At 36.2% G+C, this 26,772-nt stretch overlaps 2 protein-coding genes across 3 annotated transcripts in view; one reads left to right on the forward strand and one right to left on the reverse strand.

The window, feature by feature from the left end:
• The first annotated feature begins 116 nt into the window (after positions 1-116).
• On the forward strand, positions 117-8,039 carry LOC121376779 (zinc finger CCHC domain-containing protein 9-like). Its single transcript, XM_041504554.1, has 6 exons — positions 117-265; positions 2,647-3,055; positions 4,376-4,520; positions 5,618-5,710; positions 6,482-6,553; positions 7,880-8,039. The coding sequence occupies exons 2-6, from the start codon at positions 2,648-2,650 to the stop codon at positions 7,996-7,998; spliced, it is 837 nt and encodes a 278-aa protein (XP_041360488.1). The 5' UTR covers positions 117-265; position 2,647; the 3' UTR covers positions 7,999-8,039.
• A 1,388-nt stretch (positions 8,040-9,427) lies between these two features.
• The window catches only part of LOC121381149 (SHC-transforming protein 1-like), a 47,947-nt gene continuing 30,602 nt past the window's right edge, over positions 9,428-26,772 (reverse strand). For both annotated transcript variants that reach the window (XM_041510322.1, XM_041510313.1), the window contains exons 8-13: positions 25,840-25,975; positions 24,948-25,056; positions 23,308-23,463; positions 22,791-22,918; positions 20,897-21,028; positions 9,428-16,640 (exon numbers count right to left, since the gene is read on the reverse strand). In XM_041510322.1, the coding sequence (XP_041366256.1) occupies positions 16,503-16,640; positions 20,897-21,028; positions 22,791-22,918; positions 23,308-23,463; positions 24,948-25,056; positions 25,840-25,975 (799 nt within the window). In that variant the 3' untranslated portion in view covers positions 9,428-16,502. The remainder of the gene's footprint in view (positions 16,641-20,896; positions 21,029-22,790; positions 22,919-23,307; positions 23,464-24,947; positions 25,057-25,839; positions 25,976-26,772) is intronic.

The following is a 26,772-nucleotide window of genomic DNA, read 5'->3' on the forward strand; positions in this document are numbered from 1 at the left end:
TTGCTACTTAAAAAAAATGAAAACTGAAAGTAACGACACACCAACTATACCGGAAGTCGACATCAAGACACATTCAGTAAACGAATCTATAATTGGTTCAGTTCGCCGTATCAACCAATCGGTCTATGTTTTATTGCGGAGTTTCAGGGGATGAACGAAGATACTTCCGCAAACAAAAACACGTGTTAAATTTTATAATTAAGATTGTTTGGGTTTTATGTCAGTAACGTTTTCTTCTGCTGTAATCTGACAAACGTTAAACAGCGTAAGACTTTTAATTTTCAAGTCGCACATTTTACTGTTTTATTTTTATTTTTGCCTGGGGGTATAATTGGGGTTTTTTTTAGGGAGGGGGTAGGGCCTATCATCAGTTAGTGCAAGGGGTACATTGACGTACCGTAACCTTAGAACCACTATTTTGTACATGTATGTAATGATGATGACCTAATTTTGACTGGCCCACCCATTGAATTCCCTGTGTCCAGAGTAAACCACCAATTAATGAATAGTTAAGTATCAAGCGCCTGTACGGGGAGTGGTGGTAGCTCGAGTCACATCCCCTGATTCCAGCCCTCCCCTTATTGATATTGATATCAGATATGTACGGGAAGGCAAGAGGAAACTATGTAATGCTTTAGCAATCCCCTGCAATCAAATGGTCACAATACTAATTTTTTCCTAAATCTAATACCACAGAGTTTTAGTTTGATTATTCTGGAGTCCAGTCATGACATTAAACTTATCGTCTCGGTATGTATTATCATAATTATGACGCATTATGTATTTTGGCGTGCTATCTTTAAATAGCAATTGTGCGTCATCAAAGAAAAGCTATGACGTCAAATGCAGAAATTTTTGTTAACAAAGTATTTTTTATTGATAAGAATAATGCAATGTTTTCAATTTGCCAGTTTGTGGTAAGTATAAACAATTAAAAATGCCATGTAATTAAAAGTACTATTTTCCATAAGGCACTTTTTTAAAATACAAAAACATCCCTCTATCTCCAAATTTTCTCAATGAGTTTTACTCACCTGCTACACAAAACATTGTCGTCTGCTACTATTGAAATAAACACAAGGCAATTAGATCAATTATTATGGATGTCCGAATCAATTTTATTGACGTCCGAATGAGTCTCCTGCCCTTATTTTATATGCACTGCATACGATTATATTGGGTCAGGATTAAACAACGTTCAAGTGCATATTACATCTTAAAATAATGTCCATTTCACATGAAATGTAAAGTGGAAATTGTTTAGAATAATACTAATAATAAACACAAAAAAGTCTCAAATGGCTGTCAATTTACTCCCTCCCTATCAATGTACAAATAGTGACTATGTTTGCACTGGGATATATTGTTTACATGTGACAATCTGGTTAAAATGTATTTAAATTGTGTTATTTTTGACATGTATTATTAATATAGAATTTATAGACCACCACACATCGTTTCCAGTTGTTTAGAGTTGTTTTTCTTGAATATTGGTCATTCACAAGTTATCTGGATGTTCCGTGTCAAAATACATACCGCATCAAAAAAGTTAGAATATTACAGTATGCACATGTAAGCTAAAACTAAAACAAAAAATCTCACTATATATTGAATTTAATGTTTATATTTTAATGATATATATACATTAGGTTATGTCTCTGTAAATAATAACAAGAGAAACATCGTTATTTTTACACTACGCGAGATCGTTGCTTATCTGCGTCAAAACCCATACTGCGAGGATACATGTTGCAGTGGTGTAGGAAGATGCCAAAAGGGGGGGGGGGGGCACACTTTTATATTTACACACTTTTACACTATTATAAAGCAAATATAAAGCAAAATATCGGAAAAGTGGAGGGAACATGCTCCCCTTGTTTCCCCTCCCCCTGCTTCCTACACCAGTGTGCTGTGTACCAACGCTACATGAAGAAAGCTGACGCCCCTATGCGAAACGAACCTATGCCGTACTTTCTTGTAAGTTACATCATGACTGGACTTGAGAATAATTAAACTAAAGCTCTGTGGCATCAGATTTAGGAAAACATTTGTATTTTAGACACAGTAGCTTGTAACCAATGATGATGATGATTGCCAAAGAATTACATAGAGTTTCTTCTGGCCTTCCCCTACATATACATATCAATATAAATAAGGGACGGCTGGAACCAGGGGAATGAGGTGACTTGAGCAAGAGTGAGGGTGTTGTGGGTCAAAACCCCTGTTAGGAAATGGTTTTTCAGAGAGATTAAAAATGCGACAAATCAGTAATTTTTTATGTCCATTTTGAACTGCACAAGTCATATACATGTACAGATTTTAGGTTGGCATGTTTGCAGATATTTCAAAAGGGAACACCCCACTAGTTAGTTGTAACCTGTGATGTCATATGGATACAGATCACTTGGACAAACATTTATCTAAGTTGGCATGTTTGATAGTGTGGTAAAAGTATAGGGAAACACTGTCAAGTCTGTGCGTTGGGTACATGTCACAATATCTTTTGAAAATAATTCTTGATATTTTACAATTTATCAAAGTGTATGAGCTTAAATTTCTTTTCTTTTTAGTTTTTTTTATCATTTTCTTTGTCTTTTTTCATAATATACTGTCTAATAGCCTACATGCATTTACTTTTTTTTAAAGGATGACTCGATTTGCAAGAAGTTCTGACTCTAACAAGAAGACACCTTTAGATGCCACAAAATGGGAGGAGATGACCAAAAAGAAGAAATTTGAAAATAAAGAAAAACAAAAACAAACAAAAACAGCAACACCAAAACAAGAACATTCAGGTAACGATGCACCCACAACTTCAAATGATTCAGGGAATACAGTAAAGAAAGTAAAGACTAAATCTTCAAAGACATCTCCCATGAAAGGTGACCAGTCTGACGGTAAAAAGCAATTTTCAAACTCCAGTAACTGGAAGGGTGTTAAGAAAGGTGGACAGTGGACGGATGCTAAGGAAAGACACATTGCGAAAGTCTTCAAGAAAGAATACAGTCGAGAACACCGGCGCATGAAGAGAATCCAACAGAAGCAGGCTGAAAAGGTGAGGTTTTGTTTTTGATGTTAAACACGTTATTGTTAAAATTAAAACTTACTGGTGGTATGCATGGTTATTGCATACTTTCAATGTTTTGATTGACAGCTGATAGTCCTGAGTGTGGTAACCTGGCCTTGGTGGCGCAGTGTTTATACCATCGGACTACAGGTAAGGCCACTACACCCTCTTCTCTCTCACTAACCACTAACCATCTTAACAGCTAACCCACTGTCCTAATATTGCCATGCCCGACTGCTAGTGAAAAAAAAAAAAGTCAAATGCTGCAGTTAAGTTGATTTTGTAAATATGAATATCCTGCCCCCCCCCCCCCCCCCCCAATGTTAGTGTTTTAAACTCTATCTCCCCTTTTAGGTGACATATCCAATTATTACTATTATTTGGTAAAATTGTATTAACATTAAGTAAAGTAGAGCTACACATGTAGTGAATTTTTAATCGTGGCTGGTACATTTTTAAAATCACTGATCCATGGCTAGTGAATTTTATAAAAATTGTTAAAGCCCTGCATACACAAAATTAGAACCCAAACATTGTCCTTTCAACTGTAGGCAATTATTTTTGTCCATTGGTAACAAAGTGTAATTAGTAAAGTGCCTAACCAATGGTAATTCATATCGGAGCTTTAGCAGTTGCCATGAATGCCATCGGTATGTTCGAGCCCTAAAAATATGTGAATAAACTAAGTTTTTAAAATGTGTTTAAGATTATGGTGGGGGTTTTCTCGTTCCAGCCAGTACACTACAACTGGTCAAAGGCTGTGGTATATGTGCTTGCTGCATTAGAAAAAAATGTAGCGCCAGTAGCGGGTTTCCTTCGATGACTATGTGTCAGAATTACCAAATGTTTGACATCCAATATCTGATGATTAATTAATCAATGTGCTCTACTGGTGTCATTAAACAAAGCAAACTTTTAAGATTATGGTTGTAATATTTGATGATGTACACTCCAGTGGTCTCTCCAGTATTCAGGAAAGGGATGGAGGAAATCGGTAGAGTTGGTTCCACTTACAGGAAGGGATGGTACCTAAGATTTGCAGGGTATAAATATTTCGAAAATGTCTTGTAAACGACGATGAACCTGATTACTCCGGTAGTTCGACGATGACATGACTTGTTTTTTAGATGGCAGCCTAAATAAATGGATGGCGGATATTACTGTCGCTGCCAATGGATGGCGGGTATATTGGAAATTAGACTTAAGAGATGGCGGGCCCGCCATCGCTTATGACATGTAGCGAGACCCCTGCACTCTACTATATTTATGTACGTGTATATCACCATTTATCACATTTTATATTTTTAGGTGTGTTACAACTGCAGACAGCCGGGTCACAAGATGCAGGACTGCGTGTTTTTAAAGGAGTCAACAGATCAAGGGACGGGGATCTGTTTTAAGTGTGGATCAACTGAACACTCTGCTGGGGAATGTTCCGTCAAACTCCCACCAGGTTAGTGCGTCTAAATGAATACTGCTATAGTGTTATCTAGGTGTAAACTTTATAGGGCAAATTTACGAAGCGTGTTTTTCTTAAACGCAGGTGTTTAAGCACAGTAAATGTATTTAGTTACACCTGTGTAAGACATAAACGGGTTTTGTAACTTCAGCCCTATAAGTTTTAAGATACAGTAGGGTGGGTGCATGGATGGATGGATTAGTTGATGAATTTATGGTTGGATGTACAGATGGATGGATGCTTATTTTATGAGTGTGTGCATGGATGACTAGACAAACTTTTTACACTTCTAGAGTTATCTTCCTTCAACAATAAGGAGAAATAATATTTCAATGTAACTTTCAGTGACAAAAATTAACATTGGAGGTGCGTGTTTTTCTACCTCGGTTACGCTCTATATTTTTAATGAACTTGTTATGTTATAGAAAGTGGATCTTCAGTCAACACTTTATGTGAATGGATTCACACATTTTATTACATATCTATAGTCTGTCCCATCATTGTATGAAAATGCTTTTTGTAAATAATTTCATTTTGGTTTGACGTAAGACAAAAAGTAAAAGTGTGTTGGAAATAACATAGAAATACTATTTTTGTGTGCCATTTACAAATCAGTTGACTCAAAAATAAATAAGTTGTAGTAAATTCCATAACATGGAAAAAAGGCGTTTTCTGTGAGACGAACTATAGATAATTTTTTTAATTCTGAGCTGCATTCTTCTTTCCTTGTATTGATTTCATGTTTATTTTATTAATAATAATTGAAGTTGTACTTGGTATTTGATTTCTTGATTCATGTCAAAGAAATCTGCAACTGCAGACTTCCTGATTACATAAATAGGTTGGTCATTCAGTGTGGTAATTCTATACAGTAGAATCTTGTTAGGTCGAACTCTGAGGGTTGAAGACACCGCAACCCTCGAACCAAAAATGTAGTCCCAAGTTACACTTACACAATGTTAAAACCGAATGGATAGGTCAAACAACCCGATGGGTCAAACACTTTCTCGAGCACCGACAGGGTCCGGTTTTGAGCCAACAGGATTCAGCTGTATAAATAAATTTGTCTTATGACCATTTCTAATTTTCAGGTGAATACCCGTTTGCGAAATGTTTCATATGTGGAGAGATGGGCCACATCACAAGACAATGTCCAGACAACCCAAGAGGACTTTATCCAAAAGGTAACCATGGTAACTCAGCCCTTGCATTTCAGAAACTTTCCTCAGCAAAAACAAATACTGAGTTAAAAGTGGTTTGCTTCAGCTAAAATTAATTTTGCCATGGCATGTCACGTAAGGTATATCTTGTCTGTGGGATGCGGCATATAAAAGATCCCTTGCTGCTAATCGGAAAAAGTTTTCCTCTTTCATTATCTGTGTGATCCGTAACCATATTTTCAACTCAAGTTTCTTCTTTCATTATCTGTGTGGTCTGTAACCAGAATTATCAAATGTTTGACACCCAATAACCAGTGATTAATTAATCAGTGTGCCCTAGTGGTGTGTTGGGATGGGGCGTAGCCCAGTGGTAAAGCACTTGCTTGATGCGCGGTCGGTTCAGGATCGATCCCAATTGATGGCCCCATTGGGCTATTTCTCGTTCCAGCCAGTGCTCCACGACTGGTGTAACAAAGGCTGTGGTATGTACTATTCTGTCTGTGGGATGGTGCATATAAAAGAACCCTTGCTGCTAATCGTGAAGAGTAGCCCATGGAGAGGCGACAGCGGGTTTCCTCTCTCAATATCTGTGTAGTCCATAACAATATGTCTGACACTATATAACCGCAAACAAAATGTGTTGAGTGCATCGTTAAACAAAACATTTCCTTTCTAGTGGTGTGTTGTTAAACTAAACAAACTTTCAACTTATTGACTAGCACTTTCTATAACACGTACTGTATGAATTAGGATCACAAGTAATCGTTTCTCATGTTACTGTAATTGTTTTCCCAGGAGGCTGTTGTCGGATATGCAGTTCTGTCGACCATTTCATGAAAGACTGTCCAGAGCGACTTGCTGAACAAGGTACGTTCTGGGATTCTTTTAGCTTTTCAGATATCCATTTCTGCTGTTTGTAATGTATAGTTAGCAATCTTTTTAAAACCACCCAGCATAATTCAGTCATAGCAAATTGTTTTCAGATGTATTGCATTCCAATGCCATATAACTATAGTCAAAATGTGTTGAGTGCAACTTTAAATAAAACATTTCTTTTTTTGTTTCTGTCCTAGGCGCACACCTCAGCTATCTGGTCTGTCTGTCCAGGACAGTGGGTTAGTTGTTAGTGGTTAGTGAGATAGAAGAGGGTGTAATGGTGTCACACCTACCCATTGAGTGGTTAAAAAATCTTTCTGGGTGGGAGCCGGTACCAGGCTGCGAACCCTGTACCTACCAGTCTTATGTTCGATGGCTTAACCACTACACCGTCAAGGCCGGTCATGAATACTTGATCTGCCCATGAGACTGGTCTACACATCCTAACAGCCAATCAGTCGGTCATAATCTTCCATTAGGTCTAGGACATCTAAAGTAAAGTTTGTTTTATTTAAGGACGTCACTAGAGCACATTTATTTTTTATCTTATCATCGGCTATTGGACGTAAAACATATGGTCATTCTGACACTGTTTGGTAGAGGAAACCCACTGTCGCTACATAGGCTACTCTTTTACGACAGGCAGCAAGGGATCTTTTATTTGCGCTTCCCACAGGCAGGACAGCACAAACCATGGCCTTTGTTGAACCAGTTATGGATCACTGGTCGGTGCAAGTGGTTTACACCTACCCATTGAGCCTTGTGGAGCACTCACTCAGGGTTTGGAGTCAGTATCTGGATTAAAAAATCCCATGCCTCGACTGGGATCTGAACCCAGTACCTACCAGCCTGTAGACCGATGGCCTAACCACGACGCCACCGAGGCCGGTCTAGGACATCCAGTTCAGGTCACATGTTTCCCTCTTTTTCATGAGGGGGCAGGACATTGTACAGAGGTCGGTCTAGGATCTATCCCCGTTGGCGAGCCTAATGGTCTATTTCTCGTTCCAGCCAGTGTAGTACGACCGGTATATCAAAGGCTGTGTTATGTGCTATCCTGTCTATGGGATGGTGCATATAAAAGATCCCATGCTGCCAATCGAAAAAAAGAGTAGCCCATGAAGTGGCGACAGCAGGTTTCCTCTCTCAATATCTGTGCGATTCTTAACCATATGTCCAACGACATATAACAGTAAATAAAATGCATTGAGTGCATCGTTAAATAAAACATTTCCTTCCTTCCCTCTTTTTGATAAAGGGCAAGGACAGGTTACGGTATGAAAAGATATATTCAAATGTAATTTATGTTTTTTGCAGGTATTGCAAGTGAAACAGTAGGCAGAATTTCAGAAGAGCAAAGTATAGATGCAGAAGTTTCGGCCACAGAAAAGATTCCCAAAGCAAAGAAAAAAAGACCCAAAGTTGTTAAGTTTTGATTAGTATTGACCATGAATTCTTATTAAATTATAAAATGAAAGGTTGTTTGTCATTTAATTTCATCTCAGCACTTTATTTGATCAGACAGTGATGCCATTAGGAAATGGAGAATTATCAGGGGTGGGAATTGGTGAACTGTAAAAAAAAAGAGAGGAAATCTAGAGGAGTCCTGGAAATTCTTGAAATCCTAGGGTTAAAATCTGTGCCATCTGACACATTTTGGAGGAAAGGACGATTAAAATGCGAGGAAACGCAATGTTCCATGAGAGGAAAACAGCTGATCTGAGGAGAATTCCCACCCCTGAATTATACTACAACTATCAATTAGTCATTCCTACCAAGTAACGTGCAGTGCAGTACAGACAAGTCTCGGTTAAATAGTGATGAGAGAATGGTGGAAGCATCAGGTATGATCACAGAAAAGAGAAAAAGTGCACCAAAAACACTGCTTCTCAGTGTAACGACAAAAGATAATTTAAGAAGTTTGTTTTGTTTAACAACACCACTAGAGCATATTGATTAATTAATCATCGGCTATTGGATGTCAAACATTGGGTCATTCCGACTCCTAGTCATCAGAGAAAACCCGCTACATTTTTCCTAATGCAGCAAGGGATCTTTTATATACACTTATCCACAGACAGGAAAGCACATACCACAGCCGTTGACCAGTTTTGGTGCACTGGTTGGAACGAGAGAAAAAAAAAACATTCGGCTGAATGGGTCCACAGAGGTGGTTCGATCTTGAGACGCAAGCACATCAATCAAAAAAAATAATTTAGATACATGACAATATATAAATTAAATGTAATAAAAGTACACACACAATCAGCAGATTTTAGTTTCTGAAGAGCACAAGCACAACTGCGTCATTGTTGGCACACCTCAAAAAGAAGCAAGGGAACTTTTAAATAGACGGGATAGCACATACCATGATCTTTGATATACACTCCACCTCGTGAATTTTATAGAAAGTAAATTTCATCCATGTCGATATGTTGGGGGATATCAAAGGCCATGGTATGTACTATCCTGTCTGTGGGATTATGCATACAAAAGATCCCTTGCTACTAATGGAAATATGTAGCGGGTTTCTTCTCTAAGACTGTCGAAATTACCAAATGTTTGACATCCAATTGCCGATGATTAATAAATCAATGTGCTCTACTGGTGTCGTTAAACAAAACAAATTAACTTTTCAATATAACTTGAATAGTCACAAGAGACAAGCACCTGTTGCGATTGGAGAGACGGACTGGGATGTGGAGGTGGACAGCAAAAGAAGTTGAAAGATAGGAGTTTCCAGATCGGGAAGAAATGAGATGGAATTTAAAGGAGAGATAGGGAAGGGGGCAGTGGATAAAAAAACAAACAAAACTTTTCAACATAACATTGTATATGAAATCTTAAAGCTACCACAAATAAGAATGAATTGATGAATGTTTAATGGCACAAAAATGCACATTGCCTACTGGGTGTCAAATAAACCACAAACGAGAAAACCAAACAGATAATGATGTAAAAAACATTTATTGCTTTCTTATATGTATATGAATAATAAAAAAACACAAACATGTACTACATTATTTTTATATACATGATGTATATACATAAATATTATTTGATTTTTAAAAATTATTATTTTAATGTTAATCATGCTCATATATGATGTAGGGGCCTATATATATAAATATTATCTGATTTTTTAAAATTATTATTTTAATGTTAATCATGCCATGACCACCAGTTTAAGTATACTCAACAAAATTATCGGCCAGTAGATATTTAAAGCATTTTTCTGTAAATATAGTTTTAGAATTACAGATTCTTCTGTTCTAAGGTGTCAACATTGTGACATTTTCTTAAAACTTAATGCTTTAAATAATTTAATGCAAACAAAATTACATGTATGATACATGAACAGATATTAATTTTATGGCTGTATATGTATATTATTATCAGTTTGGTAACATTTACATTTTAACAATGAAGTTATGCTAATTTCTGAGGAGAGCAATGACTCTCTCAAAACAAATTATGGGGAGCTTTTTTCAGCTCCTGAAGATTTTACAAACGGAAGTCACTGATGTATCATTATAAGCCAACATGGAATGAATTGTAGCCGAATGCACATTTTAGTATTTTTCACAAATGCTCGAAAAGCCCAACGTGCAAGATTTTTGCGTGTATCACAAGTCAAATTTTACTGAAACATCTATGATTAAAACTTGCTAAAATAATAAGAAACTATACCAAGAATGACAAAAAAACTTCTGGCCCTTAATTAACTTTGTCGAGTATATTTGAAAACATTTGCTTTTAAGCTACAGTCTCTCCTCTCTATCCTTTATCTTCACTGGAGAAGCCAGAGGGGGGCAATTTACCCCCTGCCCCCCAATCACACATCCCCCCATCCCCCCCCCCCCACCCTCAACCCCTACTCCCGCCGACCATGTTATATATTTTACAGTTACCACATGCCTTGTACATAATTTGATCGCCCACTCCCCAGAGCCGTTTTTAAGGATCTGTGGGGCCAATCGCACAAATACCAGCAGGTCTCCCTTCCCAGGATATTTATTCTGCAACCCCCTCGGGGAGAGAGGTGAAAAATGACCTTGGGAAAATAAATGTACACATCACCACGGCGCTTGTAGCATGTGCTACATGTGCTACTAGGATAAACTGGCTCTGCCCCTCCCCTTTATAAAACTTCTCTCTTTTTTTTTGTACATGGCGACATACAAATTTTTTGAATTGTGAATTTGCACCATATTTTGGCACTGCGTTGTAAAAGCATGTCTTGTATGGAATGATTAAATTAAAAATAATAGACATGTAGCAATTAAATTTCAAATTAATAATGACAATTATTACAAAAATAAGCTGGTTTATGAATATATTACAACATGATTAAATATTTAAAGACAGTACAACTTGATGAAACAAATACAATTATTATATTTATCATGTGACAACTAAACAAAAATAATAGTCATTCACTGGTAACATTACTAATGGCTTTGCTTTAATAAACTGTAGTTTGCAGTAATAGAATGTAATTACTGTTTTATATTTCACAATAATAAAACAGCTACCTCTTGATTCTATTCCTGATTTGAGAGTATTTTAAATGGCAATACTGGATTAAAGAAAATACTGTCAAACGTATAAGAAAAAGGTACAAATATTCAGCAAATGTATCGATATTCTGCACTGAGAATTAATTACTAGACTAAATATAGTCTGCCCCATTCCACAAAAACGTTTTTTTTGTAAATAATTTCAGTTTGGTTTGATGTAAGAAGAAAAGTAAAAGTGTTTTGGAAATAACAAAAAAACTTTATATTTTTGGGTGCAACTTCGAAATCAATCGGCTCAGAAATAAATAACTTGCAGTAAATTCCATAGTATGAAAAAGGTGTTCCCTGTGGGAAGGACTATTATAAAAATAATTATTAAAGTAATTTGACAACTCGTGGAAATAAGGAAGAGAATTAAAATGAAAATGCAAGTCACACAGATGTTCAAGATATGACAACAGAAGACGATTTGTTGTTCAATAACCACCACCGACATATTAAATTAATTTTTTTTTTTTTAATTTTCACATAGGCATCATTTACATAAAAGCAATTCACTCCGATCCACCAATAATTAATACAAAAATAGCTTTTGTGCATTCCACACCATTCTGCCATGCCATCAGTTGTGGGACAATTCTTTATAACAAAATATTTACACAAAACTTTTTTAAAGATTAAATGATATGAATGAGAAATGATTTGATTACCTAATACGAAGAAAGCTAAACGTAACATTTAAAGTAACATGATCATAATAACAACAATTCTACAGAATTAAATGTCTCAATACCATAAACTTAATAAACGTCACTGACCACTGCATCCATAGACGTTTCAATTTCAATGCAAGTTATCAAAAATAATAATAATTAAGCAAATATTTTTACAAATTAAACTTTTTTTTTTTTTTTTTAATTTTTAAATTTAATTAATTTTTTAAAATAAAGTAGCACACCAAGTGTGCAAAGAATTATGGGATAGCAATTACATGGCATTGTATAATTATGTATTTATACACATAATAACGTATTACCTTTAATTTTAACATGAAACACTTACTGCCATGGCATCAATAAAACATAATATCTCGTACTGTATTTTGTCATAACAAATGTGAAAGTAAATTATGTTAAATTACAAAAGCAAATCAAACAAAAGAAACGTATTAAATAAAAAATATTTTTAAAATCTGATGGTTTTCAACATCATGCAAAAAGACGCTATAGGATTTTTGTTTTGTTCATGTACTAAGAAAACAAAAGACATTAATTTTATTTAAGTATTCAAAAAACATATTTACGCACAATTCTCACACAACAGTCAATTATTTTCACAAACCAAATACAGTTGAATCCCGTTGGCTTAAACCCTGTTGGCGTTCAAGAAAGTGTTCAACTCATCGAATAGTTCGACCCAATCATTCGGTTTACATAGAGTAAGTGTAACTCGGACTTTGTTTTTGGTTTGAGCGTTGTTTTGCATTTGACCCAACGAGATTCTACTGACGTACTGTACTACACTAATTATGTAATTTCAGAGTTATGCTATTGCTACAAGTATCAAGCCTTTCTTGTAAGCACCATCAGGAAGATTGTGCAATAAAGTCTTGCTTTTTAAAACATGTACCAAGTTTACTATAAAGTATCACGCTATCACGCACAGCAGGACCCAGGCACGGTGGAGCTGGGGGCCTCTAGCCTCCCCTCCCCCAATAATTCTGAATCAAAAATATTATTGGTAGTAAATCTTAAGGCAGAGATGAATTTTACTTGTAGAAAGCAGAAAACTGCATTTCAGGACATCTAGTTTTCAAAACTTTACCGACTACTTGCTTCCGCCATGCCTGGGACCAATATTTCAACAAAGTACCATTACAGAAAATGTTCCAACTGAGATCATAAGTATAGAAAATATAGTAAATGTAGTTAAATAAAGACAACAACAAACAACATTTTATATAATCCAGTGTTTAAATCCATGTACAACATTAAATAAAAACATTCAGTTTATGTGATTTTAATACATTTTATATGACACTGCAGGGCCGTAGCTAGGATTTTTTGTTTCGGGGGGCAACTGAGTAGTTAATAGTCTAAAACTCCTTAAACAGTCGGGAAGAGAATTTTCTTTAAGTTCCGGATTTTTTTGGGGGGTTGCCCCCCTTGCCCCCCCCCCCCCCCCCTAGCTACGGCCGTGCACTGTTACCTGCCCTACACAAGATAGTATAAATGATGAATACAGTAACTTATTACTGAATTAAAAATAGAGCACAGCCAAGTTATAAATACAATAATGTGTACTTTAAAAAGTTAGCAACACCAAAAAATTAACATGTTAAATATTTAGGTTTTTTGTAGTCTTGCTAGATTCATCATTTTCCTTTTCTTAAAGTGACAGACTAGCTTTTAAACACAACTCTTTTTTTTTTACTATTAAAGAACTTACATTTTATTATTTAGAATATTCATTTTTTGTACACCTAAAGTGATTCTGGTCATCCAGGTTCTTATAATACCCCACAATGCATTTTTCATAATTCTAAAAACGCACGCTCATCTAAGAAGTATTGGTTATAAAGACAGACTAGTTTATCTTTGGATGGTATTTTCCCTGTTAAAACATCGCAGAATTTAGCTTTTTCTCTGTTATAACCTTATCCAAATGTGTTGCAGGTTTGTAGATTAAATCAATTTAGTGTCTATTTTCACGGGATGAAACTTAGGGTCTGCGCCTTTAATAAATTCTGATTTAAAGTATCATGTCAATTGAATGAATAAACCTGTATAACATTCTTTATATTAATATAAAAAACAAACATTATTATTAGCATGTAATGAAGCAACAAAGTTTTGGAGTTAAAAGAACTTTGTTAATACATATAAAATTAGAAATATTATAACTTTTATTTACATTCTAAAATTTTATAAAATATTTAAAAAAACAAAACAAAAAACAAAACCCAAACTAAGCTATAAAATGTGACCTGACATGACATCATAAACAGCCAATCATTACTGTGAGATCTCTCACTCTGGAAATCAAGTGACTTCCACATCCAATCACAACACATTTTACAACAAATAGCAGGTGGGACTTGTTACAATGTTAGGGACATATTTGTACTTGACATACAAATACTATACACTATTATGAGATTGTTTTATAAACATCTTAAAGTTAAACTCTTTATACGAATGGAAGATGTAAAGCTAAATAATTAAAACATGTTAACACCACTATACAAAAAATACAAAAATTATTTGGTTTATATATGATACCCTTTTTTTTCTCCAATATAATCTACATCTTTCATTGAAAGAGCATTCATGCAAATCAAGGCAAATCCATTTGACATTTCCAATACTAGTAAACTGCGCTTTCGTGACTGTATACCCCACTGTAACATATAAGAAAGCCAATGGCGTTGCCAGCATGAGGCAGACGAGATTTATTTTATTTTCCCCATGACACCGATATTTATTTTACAGGTCTGGATTTGCCTCTGCGTTTTTTCCTGTCTGGCTACGCCCCAGAAAGCTGTATATGGTAGGAATAAGGGGATGAGCTGTGAATGATATAACAAGTCTAACAGCAGCTTCCATGCAGTGCTGTAACATAACTTTTGATTGGTTGAGATAATTGTATATGCCTTGTTATGCTTGACATGGATATCTAAAATTGGCTTAATAGTCAATGGTTTATATTGATATTTTTGGTTAATTTAAAAATAAATCTACACACTCAGTCAGCTTTTATAATTTTATTGACTTATTGAAACAGAAGTGTCACAGTCTACACGTTGATGTATATCTAAGATAATAAAACATTATGTGTTTTTGTTTTAAATTCATATTTTAGTTAATTTAAAAATCTATTAAAAACACACCTTACAAAATAAGCAGTTTCAGTGGGATACTGCGGTAATTTGGTATTTAAAAAAAAAACCCAGCGCATTCAGAATACGGTAATAAAAAAAGATTCTCTTAGGTGGTCTCATACAGCAGTTTAAAATCCATAGAGTTCAGTAAAGTTACTTCATAAACCAAAATAATATAGGCCTATGGTTCTAATCATTTTTTATTTTTTTTTAATATTTATTTTAGTCCCTCATTTACATGACAGACAACTCATGCTGAAGACAAAACATGAGTCATGGACAGCACCAGTACAAGACATAATTTGATAACAATCATTCTCTTAGGTGGTCTCATACAGCAGTTTAAAATCCATAGAGTTCAGTGATGTTACTTCATAAACCAAAATAATCTATGGTTCTAATAATACATAAGAACATATTACATCATAAATATCAACCCTTAGTTTGTGAATTTAGTTTGTGGATCTGCCAATACAGCTGTCATGGGTAAGAGAATCCATCAAACTATATACTGTGAGTTTAGGCTGTTCTTCTAACAGACATACAGTGTATTTATGGGTAGCAAAAGCTTTCTGAAAGAACAGAATTGGCAGAAATGTGTATCCTTGTTATCAATTCCTTTTTATTATTTAGAATTTTGACAATATGTCATACACAAACCATGTGTTTCACATACCATAAAACATAACAGTAAATCTGTTTTCTTTAATCAAAACCATATCTCTGCATAAAGCAGTCAAAAGTGTATTTTGTAATTTATAATAAAACAGTAACTGACAGTTTTATATTTTGTATGGAAGACTATTATATATTACATATCTGTATATAAGACAAACACACATTCTGTATATCACTGTACAGCATTCAAATGAAAAATATTCTTTTATATAATTGTCATCAATCAATGATATGAATAAAAACTCTGATAATTTAAATATTAATATACACATCTGCTCACATCATTATATACAACAAATGTTAATCATAATCTGTTATGTTATTCGTCAAATATACCTTGATAGTCAAATGGTCAATATGCATTAATACAAAAATCTTTTTTTCAATGAATATTCATGAAGATTCAGTTACAGGAGGGTGGGTTTTTTTCAATGAATATTCATGAAGATTCAGTTACAGGTGGGTTTTAAACTGAATGTAAAAAAAAAAAAAAAAAAAAAATTTTCTAAATACAGGATTCTGTGCTTCTGCAAAACTTAGCTTTTGAGTCAGAAGCATAAGATTTTGAAATTGAAAGCCAAAATATGTAGATTACATAATTTATATGAATTTGGTGGGAAAACCTTTTTTTTAAAATCTGAAATTCAATGTCTGAAGTATACACAAGATATCAAATTATTTTAATTTATAACTTTTGTTTCATTATACAGCTGCAATGGTTATAAATAAATAACAATATGAAGTATTAAAATCATATTCATCCCCTCCCCCCTACCCCTAAAAACAAAAGCTATTCAATATTCAAAATAACCACTTCAATTTTTCTTCTACATGCCTTTTTAATGTCATAAATTCCCTGTGCCTAACAAGATGCTAAGCTGTTTTTGATTGGTCGATTCAGCAAGAGTTCACTCCCCTGTGTAACAATTGGCCAATTGTTCAATCTGTGGTATGTGATGAGATGACTGACACTGTCAAAAATGAAATCCTTTGTTCTCACCTGGAACAGAAAAATATCACCAATTTAGAAAATGTTAAAGTTTTTATTGGTTTAAAGACACCACTAGATCAAACTGATTTATTTAACATTTGATAATTCTAACACAGTCTTATAAGAAACATGCTACATTTCATTTTATTTTATTCCAACTTATTATCGTGCTTATATCCAATTAAGGTTCAAGCACGCTGTCCTGGGCACATGGCTCAGTTATCTGGGCTGTCTGTCCAGGACAGTGGGTTAGTTGTTAGTTGGTTAGTGGTTAGTGAGAGAGAAGAGGGTTTAGTGGCCTTACACCTACCCATTGAGCCCTTAAGAACTCGCTCTGGGTGGGAGCCTGTACCGGGCTGTGAACCCTGTACCTACCAGCCTGTAGTCCGATGGCTTAACCACTGCGCCACCAAGGCAACATTTTACCATTAGCAGCTAGGGATCTTTTTATATGTACTTTCCCATTAGACAAGACAGCACATACCAAGCCTTAGATAAACCAGTAATAGGGCACTGAATGGGATGGAGAAAATCCCCCACAAAAATAGACAAAATATTCCTCTAATTTTGCTATTATTTAATCATTATGGGCTAAACACAACACAGAGGCAGAGAATTCGCCAAATGAAGGAAGGAAGGAAATGTTTTATTTAACGACGCACTCAACACATTTTATTTTCGGTTATATGGCATCAGACATATGGTTAAGGACCACACAGATATTGAGAGAGGAAACCCACTGTCGCTACTTCATGGGCTACTCTTTTTAATTAGCAGCAAAGGATCTTTTATATGCACCATCCCACAGACAGGGTAGTACATACCACAGCCTTTGATATACCAGTCGTGGTGCAATGGCTGGAACGAGAAATAGCCCAATGGGCCCACCAATGGGGATCGATCTCAGACTGCCTGCGCATCGAGCAAGCGTTTTACCACTGGGCTACACCCTTCACCAAATGACTGCCGAAAATGAAAGTAAAGTAAAGTTTGTTTTACTTAACGACGCCACTAGAGCACATTGATTTTTTATCTTATCCTCGGCTATTGGACGTCAAACATATGGTCATTCTGACACTGTTTTTTAGAGGAAACCTGCTGTCGCCACATAGGCTACTCTTTTACGACCGGCAGCAAGGGATCTTTTAGTTGCACTTCCCACAGGCAGGATAGCACAAACCATGGCCTTTGTTGAACCAGTTATGGATCACTGGTCGGTGCAAGTGGTTTACACCACCCATTGAGCCTTGCGGAGCACTCACTCAGGGTTTGGAGTCGGTATCTGGATTAAAAATCCCATGCCTCGACTGGGATCCGAACCCAGTACCTACCAGCCTGTAGACCGATGACCTAACCACGACACCACCGAGGCCGAAAATTAAATAAAAAGAAGATGAGGATAGATTGGCAATACGTTCCAGAAATCACCATCAGCTATGACCAGGTATGCTCTGACATGGAACCCAGACAGCAAGAGAAAAAGAGGCCTCCCGAAGAAAACACAGCGAAGGAACCTCCAGGCGGACACCAAAACAACAGGCTATACCTGGAGACAGATGGAAACAAGAGCCCAGGGTCTCCAGACTCAATCTCTAATGAAAAAAAAAAGAAGTTTGTTTTGTTTAACGACACCACTAGAGCACATTGATTTATTAATCATTGGCTATTGGATGTCAAACATATGGTCATTCTGACACAGTCATAGAGATGAAAGCCGCAAAAATTTTCCATTAGTAGCAAGGGATCTTTTATATGCACCATCCCACAGACAGGATAGCACATACCACGGCCTTTGATATAACAGTCGTAGTGCACTGGCTAGAGCGAGAAATCGATCTCTAATGACGTCACACACATATAATTTGTATGGTGTTGTCATGGCATTAGTGTCTCAGACTCTATTACAGTCTCAAGTCTTGACTCTAAAAAGTGTTATAAGCACCAGGCCTGGACAGAAGACTCTTGAGAGCTGTTGTCGACGGCCTATGCTCCAGGAGGGACAATGGGCATAAGTAAATAGGTAAGTAAAACAACACAGCTATCATCAACCAGGATTAATGTATCAGATCCTAAACTTATATTTCTTGAAAAAGAAAGGAAAGGAATATTTGTTTGACACCTCAGCACATTTCATATTAAGGTGGTGTCTCTAGAATACTGTAAAACGGGTATTATTCGCGCAGTAAATTTTCGCGATATCAAAAATGCAGGCAGTTCGCGGTTTTTAATTTTCGCGGTGTCATGGTTTTTGTTTTTTGTTTTTTGTTTGTTTGTTTTTTAAATTACTAACACGTACAAAACTATACTTTGGTACATAACATTAAATCGATACTAGTGGTCAACAGAGGTATACGTAATATTATCCCTTGTCCAGCAGCGACCACACTGTGTATACCATTAATGAAATTAATCCAGGATGTGGTTCAATCAAATCTCCAGAAAGTGTGAAATAAAGACAAACACTTGTACTAGTAATCTTGTTTTAATGTTTAAACACCGGTTGTTAAAAACGTCTCACCTCTTTTGTTTTTGTCACTTGTTGATGACGTTTTTCTGGAAGTTTACAAAACCATTTGTGTCCCTTATTTTGATTGGCGAATTAAAAATGGCTCATTATACTAATTTCTAAATGTTTATTCATAGCTTAACAATACCAGTAAGAATGTCTGTTCCAAAAATCAACTACATTTAGCATTATGGCAGGTTCAATTTTGCAGTGGTTAAAAAAAGCTCGGACAAACCTGAAACCGTTGGTTTACCTGACCCTTCAACGTGTTTAATGATCAAAGAAGTTCAATCGACACAGACCGCCAATGATGCCGTTGATAAATTAAACACTTCTACAAATCGTAAACAAAAACACAGTGAATATAGACTGTATGATGCAGAACAGCATGCCAAAATTGCTAAACTGTTTGTTGTTGTTGTTTTTTTGTTTTTTGTTTTGTTTTTTTGGTTCTAATGGATTTTATTATTTGCGTAAGTGTAATTTTCGCGGCTAACTTAAAAACGCGAAAATTACACATTCGCGAATAATACCCGTTTTACAGTATGTTTTTTCCGACAACTGCTGCCACACAGATTACTCGTACTGATAAAACTGCAAGGGGTCTTTTATATACAATTTGTCATGGACAGGACAGCATATGGCATGGCCTTTGATATAACAGTCATGAGCCAGTGGTTGCCATGGTTCCACGTAGGGTCTCCTTGAGTCTTTGGCAGGACTCTAGTACCTGTACAAGGTGGAACATAATGATTCAACTATAAAACAATGGACAATGTAGGACAATATTTTCAGCTGTACAAATAATCAACGATATAAGTTACACAATAATTATATGATCATGCGCTAGTTTCTCTTTTAAATTGGCCGTCCGTCCTTCACAACGCTGAACATATCAACCGGTTTTTAAATGCAATACAATGGCATGATTTGACATCAATGTTAAGCGCTTGAATTAAGATGCATAATGCTATTTTACTTTATTCCGTAAGTCTCATTATCATCTAGTTTAAGTGTCGGGTACTCGGGTCCTGATCGAGTTTGACCCTCAAGTACCCGAGTCCAATATTCTGGACTCATGGAAGCCCTAATAAGACATGCAGGGAAAACAAAAGTCGAATGTGTGGAATGCAATACAAAGGCAATAACAACACTGAACATATCAACCGGTTTCTAAATGCAAAAGAATGGCCTGATTTGACGTCCATGTTCAGCGCTGGAATTAAGATCCATATTGCTACTTTCCATGGTCTCATTATCATCTAGTGTAAGTGTCGAGTACTCGGGTCTGGGTCAAGTTTGAGCCTCGAGTACCGGAGTCTAATATATTTTGACACGTAGCAGTGGCGACTCCAGAAAATCCATTGGGGGGGGGGGGGGGGGGGGGGGGGGGGGGGGAGGGCAGTGACATGAGGTAGATTTCCATGGGAACTTTGGAGGAGGCTTGGATGGAGATTGTAAAAAACATTAAAATTAATATATAATAAAATGATAACTATAAAATTTTAGAGGGGGGTGTACAGGCCTCTGGCCCCCCCCCCCCCCCCCCGAGGCCCTAATCCACATGATAATGAACAGACAACTATGAAGTTCCCGAATTCTTAAAAAATTAAAATATATAATAAAATTATAACTATCACAAAATTTAGGGCCCGCCCCCCACCCCACCCCCCTTTAGATCCATCTCTGCGTAGGGGCCCTAATCTACTCGATAACGAACAGACGACTATGAAATTCCAGAACTGTTAAATGGACGTACCACTCCCTCTGGGTCGACGAGCAGCAGGTGTTTAACGTGTCCATGCTGGCGTCCACTCAGCACATACTGACCCGGACTGTTGCTGCTCTCACGGACCAGGAAGTCTCCATCCTCCTCCAGTAGCTCCTCCGCCTGTAACACAAACAGGAATCATATAGACAATAACTTACAAGTTATGACCGGCCTCGGTGGCGTCATGGTTAGGCCATCGGTCTACAGGCTGGGTTCGGATCCCAGTTGAGGCATGGGATTTTTAATCCAGATACCGACTCCAAACCCCGAGTGAGTGCTCCGCAAGGCTCAATGGGTAGGTGTAAACCACTTGCACCGACCAGTGATCCATAACTGGTTCAACAAAGGCCATGGTTTGTGCTATCCTGCCTGTGGGAAGTGCAAATAAAAGATCCCTTGCTGCCTGTCGTAAAAGAGTAGCCTATGTGGCGACAGCGGGTTTCCTCTAAAATAAAACAGTGTCAGAATGACCATATGTTTGACGTCCAATAGCCGATGATAAGATAAAAAATCAATGTGCTCTAGTGGCGTTGTTAAATTAAAAATACTTTACTTTTTTACAAGTTACGAGGAATTACGGATTATCTGTCCCTTGTGAAATTAATGTTGTCAGTCCCAAGCTTTAGTGAGTGACTGACATTAATTTCATGAGGGACAGATAATCTTTAATTCTGAGTATCAAGTGGGTTATTGTATTTATAACCCATAGTGTAAATAGTTTAGAAACATAAACCTTAAACTTCTTACATGACACAAACTATAAGACAAGACGTGAAAGTCTGAGGAAACTGATGACGTCACGAAAGAAAGGCAATGACGTCAAAAGCTATCTTTAGGTACACAAATCAAATGCAAGCAAGAGAAGTCACATTTGTAATGAACTGATGTTTCTAGTGGGAAGTGAATGAACTACAAAGAAATTAGTTTAGAGCATGTTTAATTGTTAACAAGAACAAATTGCTTAAACGATTTCAACAGTGTTCAGTTTGACAGTCGAGGAAACCGATGACGTCACCAAACTAACGTCATGAGGGCAGCGGGGAAAGATAGCTTCTATCTTTCCCTAGAGAAAGATAGAAAATATATTCACCCACATCTGACTGCCCATATGGGTAATAAAAAAAATACATCAAACAGATGGATGAATGGATGGAATTGTTTAACGTGCACATTCAGAGCAAACTGTTGTAGCGCACACCTGTCCTGGGCACAGGTGCAGGCCTAGGCCGGCTCCTCCTTCCAGGACAGGAAAGGTGGGGTGGGTAGGAGGGGGAACTGCCTGCACTGGCAGGTGCAAGAGAGCACCAGCAGTCCCGACCGTAGCCAGTAACAGGCGGAGGGTGGTATGGTGATATGGAATTTGGAACGTCTCATAGGATTAAGCCAAAGAGAATGGGTGCACATTTTTGATGAAGGAATTTAGGAGCAATTTTGAATGGTCGATCTAACAGATGATTTCAGTTAATATATGTACTGATTGAATTGTTGATATTATGCAATGATCAATTTCAGGAGAACATTTATCAAACAGACATCTGTGGTGGAAAACAATTATTGTGAGTTAGCCGGGTTTTTGTTTTTTTTAATCCACTAGCCCATCGGGCTACTGGGTTTGCATTTTACACTAGCCCTGTGTACTATGCACATGAGTTTTTAGAATTATGAAAAATACATTTTGGGGTATTGCAAACATCTGAATGACCAAAACCACTTCAGGTGTACGAAAATTTATATTTTAAACAATAAAATGTAAGTACTCCTAATTTAAATTATCAAAAACAGTTTTAATAGTGAAAAATATGTCATAGTGTTTAAAACCTACGGTCTATCACTTTACATATGGTATGCTGTTATTATTGTGCTTCACTATAACACTATGTACCTGTTTTCTTGATAACTGGCCATGAAACCATTCTTCGAACGTCGGGGCTGGATTGTCCATTTTCCCATTGATCTCACCATTTGACACGGAACTAGGAATAGGTTCTGGTAAATTACGACCAAACGGATCTGTAATTAAGTAATCATATTACATTTCACTCTGATATGGCACCGGAACTGGGAACAAATTCTAGTAAGTTACGGCCAAACAGATCTGGAATTAAGTAATCATGTTACATTTGACTCTGATAAGGCACCAGAACTGGGAAAAGATTCTAGTAAGTTATGACCAAACGGATCTGTAATTAAATAATCATATTATATTTCATTCTGATAAGGCACTGGTATTGCAAAAAGGTTCTGCTAAGACACATTGTTACAAATGGCAAATAAAATTTATAAAATCTTGGTAACATTTGTAAAATATTGATAAAATTAGTAAAATGTTAATAAAATTAGTAAAATCTTGGTAAATATTAGTAAAATGTTGATAAAATTAGTAAAATGTTGATTCGTACGCATGTCAAATGGATCTATCGCTCCGGTCGATGCCTGCTCAGCTGACATGTTTTCCTTGTTGTCGTAGACAATGTTCTCTTTGTTTTCGTTTGTCACGCCGGCTTTGTTGTCGTACACATTACAGCATGAATCCAAATTATGTTGATCAGCACTTCCTGCAAGACAAACATTGTGTACTATGTTATAGGGATTTAGATTACAGCCTCACACCACCGATGTTGAAAACAAGGATGTTCATATTGTGTGCTGAAGTAGTTGAAACATCTTAACCAATAACCTACATGTAGTTTAAAGCAGAACAAGAAAACATTTTAATCTAAAATTTCAAATGCTAACTGAACAAATGTTTGTACTGCAAAATGAAACAAAACATGCTCCCAAACCCCAACCCCCACCCCCCCCCCCAAAAAAAAAATCCACCACAACAACTGGAGTTTAATTCACCAAAATCTCACAACAGGGATTTATCCAGAATCTTATGCCAGGAAGGAAGAAAATGTTTTATTTAACGACGCACTCAACACATTTAATTTATGGTTATATGGCGTCAGACATATGATTAAGGACCACACTGATATAGAGAGAGGAAACCTGCTGTCGCCACTTCATGGGATACTCTTTTCGATTAGCAGCAAGGGATCTTTTATATGCACCATCCCACAGACAGGATAGTACATACCACGGCCTTTGTTGCACCAGTTGTGGAGCACTGGCTGGAGAAATAGCCAAATGGTCCATTGACAGGGATCGATTAAAAGACCAACCGTACATCAAGCGAACGCTTTACCACTAGGCTACGTCCCGCCCACCATTTTATGCCAGGGTCCCCATGTCATGGAAAAATTAGCGTGACTAAATCATATGTGGGATATTTTTCAGACTCCTCACTTGATGCAGTGCACTACTGTTTGAATTAATTTACTAGGGCAGACATATTTAATTATAAATATTGGGGATTTTTACCATTATGATAGAAACTGGGAATTTTCAGCGCCATTAACTTTTTGGGAAGGAGCCTATCTTCGGACAAACAGAAAGACTTGATAAATCTCTGCACAACTTTGCAATGTCTAGTGCAATGCAAAACGACTTGCAAGGATGATGTGATGTTGCTTCAGAGAGCTTTGTGAATTAGGTCCCAGGTGAATTAATCTTATTACAATTTTCAAATCTATAATATGATAAGGCCCGTTTTATAGTTTCTCATTGTTCTGACCGCTTTTTCTTTATACTTATCCAATGCTGCACTTTGCAAGGATGTTTTTGCACCCACATCCAGTAGACCACCATACAAACATTGTGTTAAATATTGCGTACAAAGATGAATTCCATAAATAAAATAGGTAAAATCTGACACTCTGCATACTATATTCTAAAGTACAAACGAGAACTGTGCACCAACCTGGAGTGTTGTCGTACACTTTGCTATCTGACACTTTGTATACTATATTCTAAAGCACAAATGAGAACTGTGAACCAACCTGGAGTGTTGTCGTACACTTTGCTATCTGACACTTTGTATACTATATTCTAAAGCACAAACGAGAACTGTGCACCAACCTGGAGTGTTGTCGTACACTTTGCTATCTGACACTTTGTATACTATATTCTAAAGCACAAATGAGAACTGTGAACCAACCTGGAGTGTTGTCGTACACTTTACTATCAGACAGGTCTATCAGCGGTTTGTTAGGTTCAGCATACACCGCTTCCCCCGGTTTGTCCTTCACCGACACATACATACCAACCTGCAGAGAACAACAAAAAACCCACAATGCTTTACAAACACAGAAATAAGTCAAGGTTATATAGACTATGTTAAGAAGGTTACTAACATTTTCATCAGTGGAATACTTACTAGGAGCCTATTTGGGGTGTTTCTGACTAATAAAATATTTTTACGATTAAAATTACATATTAAATATATTTTCTTGTTTAGAATATCAGTGGCTATATATTCAATGTGTTTCTGGTCGTCTTAATATTATTTGTAAGAAGCCCAAACTGGATTTTATCTTCAAATAATTTCGTACGTATGAAAAAAAAATTTTTTAGGAAATAAAATGAAATTTAACCTAGTACAAATATAAGAACAACCAGAAACCCATTTAATATACAGCCACTAATATTTTATGCAGAAAAATATATGTGATATGTAATTACAATTGTTAAAAAGTCTCTTTTAGTCGATAAGATCTTAAAAATCGCAGCAAACTCAGGAATGTCCCTTTAAATTTGATCATGTTAGGAAATACTGACTGGAAGACTGTGGTATTAAATTCAGTCATAGGTGGGGGGAATACTGAAAGACTGTTCAGGGAACATTTTATTCAGTATCACTATGAACGATTCAGAGACTGCCACACAATTTTAAATAATTAAACAGTTGTTGCTAATCTTTTTTAATCGACTAGAAATGTTACTAAGCAATATTTTGAAAACAAAATTTTCCCTGCTATTATATTTGGTCATTGGAGGGATACTTACTAGAACATTGCAGTATTATATTCACTTATGGGGGAAATACTTACTGGAAGACTGTTTGGAGTATTATATTCTGGCATCGGGGGGACGGATGGAGGAGAGGGGGGACAGGCTCCTGGTCTGTCATTATAGTAATCTTGTTCTTCTCCCCACTTGGAATTTTCAAACGAAGGATTGTCCCGCCTGAAAATGTTATTTATTTGTTCAATTTCACATTATTGTCCATAAAATAAGGTAAATTTACATTAACCGTTAAGAATAGTATGCAAAATCCGACAAGACAAGTTTCAAACGATCAATACCAAAACAATAACATCAGAATGTCAATGGCCGATATGAACAAAATTTTAATATGTACAGGTACTATTACTGGCCTCAGTGGTGTAACTGTTAAGCCATCAGACTTAAAGGTGCTATGTTAAAGTTGCAATAATGGCAGTTCATCTTTATACCTTCAGCTATATGTCTATAAAAAAATACAACTAAATAATTCCATTTACTAGTAGAAAAAATATAATTTTAAGAGGGAATCTTGAGAGAGTGTCGCATGCATTAACTAGTGACGTCTCTCTTTTTATATGTACACATTCAATGCATTAAGTTCACTTAGAATTCTATGTAGTCAACTGACAAAAGAAACAAAGATGGTGGCCATGCTATATTTAGCCACAAATTATTCGGAAAACCCCTCTTATCGTCCAATGCAAGATTTTTGAAAATTATTATTCTAGAGTTAATTATGGAAAGATTATGCATGGGATCGATTAATTTGTAGTTATTTATTACAAATAAATGTGAAAATAACAAAATATTGTAGTTTCAACTTTGACATAGGACCTTTAAGATTGGCAGGTACTAGATTCACATCCCAGTACTGGTTCCAAGCCTGAGAGAGTTTGAATGATTCATGTGGAGGTACAAGGTCATTATATCAACTTCTCTCCTTAACTACAAACAGTAACAATTAACCCATTGTCCTA

The sequence above is a fragment of the Gigantopelta aegis genome, chromosome 2 (genome assembly GCF_016097555.1).
Source record: "Gigantopelta aegis isolate Gae_Host chromosome 2, Gae_host_genome, whole genome shotgun sequence".
In the NCBI taxonomy this organism is placed as follows: Eukaryota; Metazoa; Mollusca; class Gastropoda; order Neomphalida; family Peltospiridae; genus Gigantopelta; species Gigantopelta aegis.

Bases quoted from the DNA above. Each gene is read 5' to 3' on its own strand.
- LOC121376779 (XM_041504554.1), top strand. From the start codon at position 2,648: ATGACTCGATTTGCAAGAAGTTCTGACTCTAACAAGAAGACACCTTTA. The intron at 3,056-4,375 runs GTGAGGTTTTGT...TTATATTTTTAG, and splicing joins AACAGAAGCAGGCTGAAAAG to GTGTGTTACAACTGCAGACA. The intron at 6,554-7,879 runs GTACGTTCTGGG...TGTTTTTTGCAG, and splicing joins AGAGCGACTTGCTGAACAAG to GTATTGCAAGTGAAACAGTA.